Source organism: Strongylocentrotus purpuratus, unplaced genomic scaffold, assembly GCF_000002235.5.
Source record: "Strongylocentrotus purpuratus isolate Spur 01 unplaced genomic scaffold, Spur_5.0 spur5_scaffold_6, whole genome shotgun sequence".
In the NCBI taxonomy this organism is placed as follows: Eukaryota; Metazoa; Echinodermata; class Echinoidea; order Camarodonta; family Strongylocentrotidae; genus Strongylocentrotus; species Strongylocentrotus purpuratus.
Window position 1 is genome coordinate 12,677,798 of NW_022145612.1, and position 5,256 is coordinate 12,683,053.

The 5,256-nt window shown below is 35.8% G+C and overlaps 1 protein-coding gene across 1 annotated transcript; it reads right to left on the reverse strand.

Moving 5' to 3' along the window:
• Positions 1-3,548: 3,548 nt before the first annotated feature.
• Positions 3,549-4,673, reverse strand: LOC115919402. Its single transcript, XM_030973076.1, has one exon. The coding sequence runs from the start codon at positions 4,671-4,673 to the stop codon at positions 3,549-3,551; it is 1,125 nt and encodes a 374-aa protein (XP_030828936.1).
• Positions 4,674-5,256: the final 583 nt, after the last annotated feature.

Consider the following 5,256-nt stretch of genomic DNA (forward strand, 5'->3'; position numbering starts at 1 on the left):
ATACTGAGACCATCAGGTCCGTAGATGCAAGTCGTTTTTTTCTTCTTAACAATCAATAGTATAAGTGTATAAATGCAAGAAAATGAAATATGATGAAATACACATGAAAAAACAATCTAGATAGAAAAAGAATGAGCTATATAAAGTGTGTAATAAACGAGAAATGTTTATTGACCTTCAATTTAAGTGCACAAAGTGCTAATTTGAATGCTACAATTTTTTTAGAATGCTAGAAGTACACCGTCGCATTGTCAGAAAATCGTGTTGCGCCCAATCGAATGACCAAATAGCGAAAGAAGCACATTGTTCATTAATTTGAATGGAACATACGTAGATTCTAACGAAAATTCCATAGATTTGAAAACTAGAAAAGGGAATATAAACCTGAGATATACCTGACTGCACTAAAACCGTCGAATTTGAACGCAAGACAAATTAATTTGAATGACAAATTCGCGACTTTGGCCGGGAAATCCTAAAGCGCATTGAGAGGGCCTGCGGTACTGAAATGCGCTATATAAGGACGAATTATTATTATTATTATTATTACCTACAGAAAAGGAAACGCTTATATTGTGCTTTTATAGATTTTTGAAAAGTATTTGATTTAATTGATAGGAATTTTTATTGTGGATTAAATTGCTACTAATAGGTGTGAATGTCAAAGTCCCAAATATTGATAAAAGCTTGTACAAAAATGTGCGAAGTCTTCTTCCAACGGCGCAATATCTGAATTTTTCTCGTGTAACGTAGGAGTTAGACAAGATGAAAACCTTTCGCCATTGCTGTTTACTGTTGATGACTTTCAAGAGCATATTGACAAATTTTATCCTGGCTTGAAAATTTTAAATTAAGAAATATATAATACATTACAGGGCAAGGAATAAGAGCTTTTGTCAAAGTTGTTTTGTTTATTGTACGCTGATGACACAATACTGTTGGCAGAAAGCCCTGTCGAATTGCAAGTAGCGCTGAATGCAGTACAATGATGTTGTAATATATGGCACCTAACAGTCAATGCGAGTAAAACTAAAATAATTTTTTTTTTAAGTTAGGAAGATACCAAATTTTACGTATGGTCATGCAAAAATAGATGTGGTATATGATTTTGCTTATCTTGGAGTACAGTTTAAAACGGCAATGGCAAAGCAGAACGTGCAGGCTAGAACAGCGTTATACAGTATGTTGACTAAAGCGATTGTAATTGGTTTGACCATTGATTTTGCCTTATTGTATCTTATTTTATCTTATCGTACGGTAGTGAAGTCTGGGGACATGAAAATATAACGCAGATTGAAGTTTTCCATAGGAAATTCCTTATAGCTCTATTAACTGTAGGTTCATATACCCAAGACTGTATGGTTTATGGAGAAACTGGACGAGATTTGATTTTGAATCAGACACGTGAAGCGTAGAATAGTTATTTTTTGGTCAAGAATGTTGAGAGGTAAAGATAGTAAATATCCTTTTGAAATTCATTTCTGCCATTCATAAAGATGAAAATTTGGACTATATTTCCTCATGATTAACATTAATTGAAGACAAATAAATCAAGCTGGTCTATCCAATATTTGGCTAGGCCAACATAGTGAATTGGGCTTAAATAGTAATTCTTTGTTAAAACTGAGACTATTTTTTTTTTTTTTTTTTTTCAGGAATAGAAAGATGCAGTTTGATAAATTAAATTAAATTCAAATTATAGAATAATTAAAGGCACCCATATATTTGAAAGCTTTTTACTCACCCTAAATAAAACTGATACTTTTACTATCTGTAAGTTTCGGTGTAGATCACATAAATTACCTGTAAACAAAGGACGATTGGATGCAAACATACCATATTGTGATATGCAGTGCACACTATGCCTGTCCACTGATATAAGAAGCTTCTCAGTTGAATAATTTAGCAAGATTTACTCGCCTTACTATATTTTCACTGGCTGCTTGCCGTAGCAACAGACGGAGTTGACAAAAGACCTAAATCCGTTTTGTTGACGATCAGCCATGCATAAAGAAGACGAAACGGAGTTAAGTCTTGTGTCAACTCTGTATATTACTACGGCAGGTAGCAAGTGAAAACGAATTTGTTTAATAAAATTATGGAAATGCAAGCATAACTTTAAACAAACAGAACTTTGTTATTCCTGGCTCATTTTTCCTGATTGAGGTTTCGTTTGAAAGGGCAGAAAATGAACTTTCTAGAAATGTGATTTACTCTTTAAATTCAGATACCGCCCCAAAAATGACTTTTTAGTTTCCTCTCTTCAAATTGTTTTTGATCACTCATGCCTGAAATATGCATCATATGAGTTGCATAAACTGCATGACTTTACAAATATGTGTCATTTATTAATCATAATTGTGATTAAGTCATGATTTGTTTTTTTAATCGATAATTCTTGGTTTCGTTTTTTCTGGGATGCACTCTATATTTATATTGTATGTACATTGTGTTTACTAGTTGGTTACATTGTTCACATTTGTACTTACATACATTATTTAAACCTATTATCGTTTGTATCTTTGTGTCATTATCAATGTATAACGTATAAGAATTGTAATCACAGGTCATGCATTGCTATTCTATGGTGGCCCTGAAGGGAAATCGCGAATAGACGAAATCGCGAATTATTTACGACGAAATTGGCGACGAAATTCACGATATCGTCAATTTCGTCGTGAATAATTGGCGATAAAATTCACGACGTCGCCAATTTCATCGTGAATAATTCGCGATTTCGTCTATTCTCGATGTTCCTTCAGGGCCACTATACGATTATGTTTGCTTGTACTCTTATACCCCGAGAAGGGGTCAAAGAGTCATTTCTACAAATTCTACAAATGTACATGCACATTTATCATATACAGAACCAATCTCTCTGCAAATTGAATGCTGAAATGTTGTTATTTAGATATATACAACCTGGCGAACATAGCCTTGAGTAATCACAAATTATAAAGGCTGAATTAATTGCCTCTATTATCCATATTATATCTACTACAACAAAAAACATGTCCACTGTATAAAGATACTGCAAATATAGTCATTCTTGTCACTATTGAATGAAAAGATACTAAGTTTAGGGAGGGAATGGGCATTCCCTTCCATTGTGGTTTCGAATCAAAGAGCTCTTTTATAAAGTTGTTGGCATTATCTGCCATTCAGAACTACTGTCATAATACAAGATGTAATACAAACTAATCATTTAAACCACTAACTACGTTTATAACAATCTGTGCGTTTTATGTTTAAGTTGTTTAGTGAAATTATACAAATTTACGACTGACGAAATTGTGATACCTCTGTACAAGCTGTACAACAGTATACCGCATAATGCATCCTCTTCTAAACAACAATATAATCACAACATAATTGTAAATCTTCAGAATAAGTGATATTCGCTCCGAATGTGGAGAGTTAAACAAATGTTCATGTCATTACCGGATACATGTGCAATTTCAGTTTAAGAACAAAATATGTTAAATTGATAAGACCTCTACTCATATATTTTACTTTATTTACAAATGAAATCGAATCGAATCTTTATTTCAATTGAATGGCTGACAGCATGTTTGTCTAAATCGCCGATATGTGAATACATACACAAACACATTGGTGATATGGCTGATATACTTGATTTGGTAGAAGAAATAGATGATGAACGATCCCTTGTGTGTTTCTAGAAGGATCCTGGTGAGCTGACCAATAGGAATCTGATCGATGACTATATTAGGGAGCCAGAGGAGGAAAAATATGACGGTGATGATGATGACAACCTGAGTGGTCTTATGGTCGGACTGGTTATTCTTAAGCTTCTTTGATGATGGTTTTGTCTTATCATCGGCGGGTTGGTGTGTAGCTCTTCTTGTTTTACCTGATTCGACGTCTGGCAAAGAATCTTGGGTTTTCATCTTGCTGGTGACAGAGGGCCGTGTCGAATTTGAGATGGTACTAAGTGGTATTGACACACTTGCCTGGTGGATAGCTCTTGTTGCACACGAATCTTCAATATATGACGCAGATTCGTTAAGGGCTCTTTGCTTGTTGGATGCTAAAGATTCTACATCATTCGATATGGTTTTTACAAAGGCAGATCCAGTGGTCATTTGTTGACGGATAACCTGGCTTGCGCGAATAAACTTGTAAATCTGTATGTACAAAACTGAAATACCCAAGGCAGAAACGCAAAATACAATCGCTTGGGTTTTGGCGTATACGTCACGTCCCCAAGATATATCGCCATAGACGTTGCATCCATATTCTCTTCCGAGTTTTATCGAGGTCGTGATGAAGAAGAACGGGACGTGGAGACCGAAGGCGGTAATTGCGCAACCGATAGAAACCAAGATGGCAGCTCGTCGTCCGATTCGTCGATCAAATGGCTTACAGACAGCTTGGTAGCGGTAAACAGCAATCCAGATCGTGAGAAACAGTCCGGAGTAGAGTCCCGACCTCGCTGCAATGACTTCAATGTAGCATGCCCATGGGCGCTCATCGTGAAAGAAGACCATGACGATCTTCATCCCGTTGATGATACTGGCGATGAGATCGACAACGGCAAGGGCGATGAAGGTGATGTCTGTAGCATTTTTAATACCCTGATAAGTAAACACGGTGATGATGGCTATATTGCCTGGAATCCCGATGGCAGCCGCCAGACAACCAACAGTCATTCGAAGTATATAGAAGTCGGTAAACATACTGAAGAATCACGGCGAGATGTATGCCAAAAGAGAACCGATCAAGCTTAATCTGAATTCAAAATGATATAAATTTGTTTGAATTTATGTCTTTATGTATCTTAGCATATCTTACGCAAGTCCATGGGCTACAGAAATGATAATGCGAAGTAACAAACGCAACTTGTTTGCACTAAATCCCGGACACTGTCACGACTGCTATCCGAGGTATGGTACATTAGAAGTCGAGTTACTCTTATAATTATTATCGGCGATGGAAAATAAATTAGGGTATCTGGACGATCATCGTCATCGTCAATGTTTGCATAAATTATATAGGATAATGTCATAGCATCCGTTGGTGTCAATCATTCTATCAATGCTACCACTGTATCAATCAATGATTCAGTATATTGTCGGTCAAGTCAAAGTGTTCCATGATGATTCTGGATGGAAAGTGGCTATTTCGTTTGATGTAGACTATTGAGAATATTTAAGTCAATAAATTTGATGAGCACTTTACTTACCATTCATAGTACATGTATTTTTATTTCTATTGACAGCCTTGCCAGTCATT

Bases quoted from the DNA above. Each gene is read 5' to 3' on its own strand.
- LOC115919402 (XM_030973076.1), bottom strand. From the start codon at position 4,673: ATGACTGTTGGTTGTCTGGCGGCTGCCATCGGGATTCCAGGCAATATA.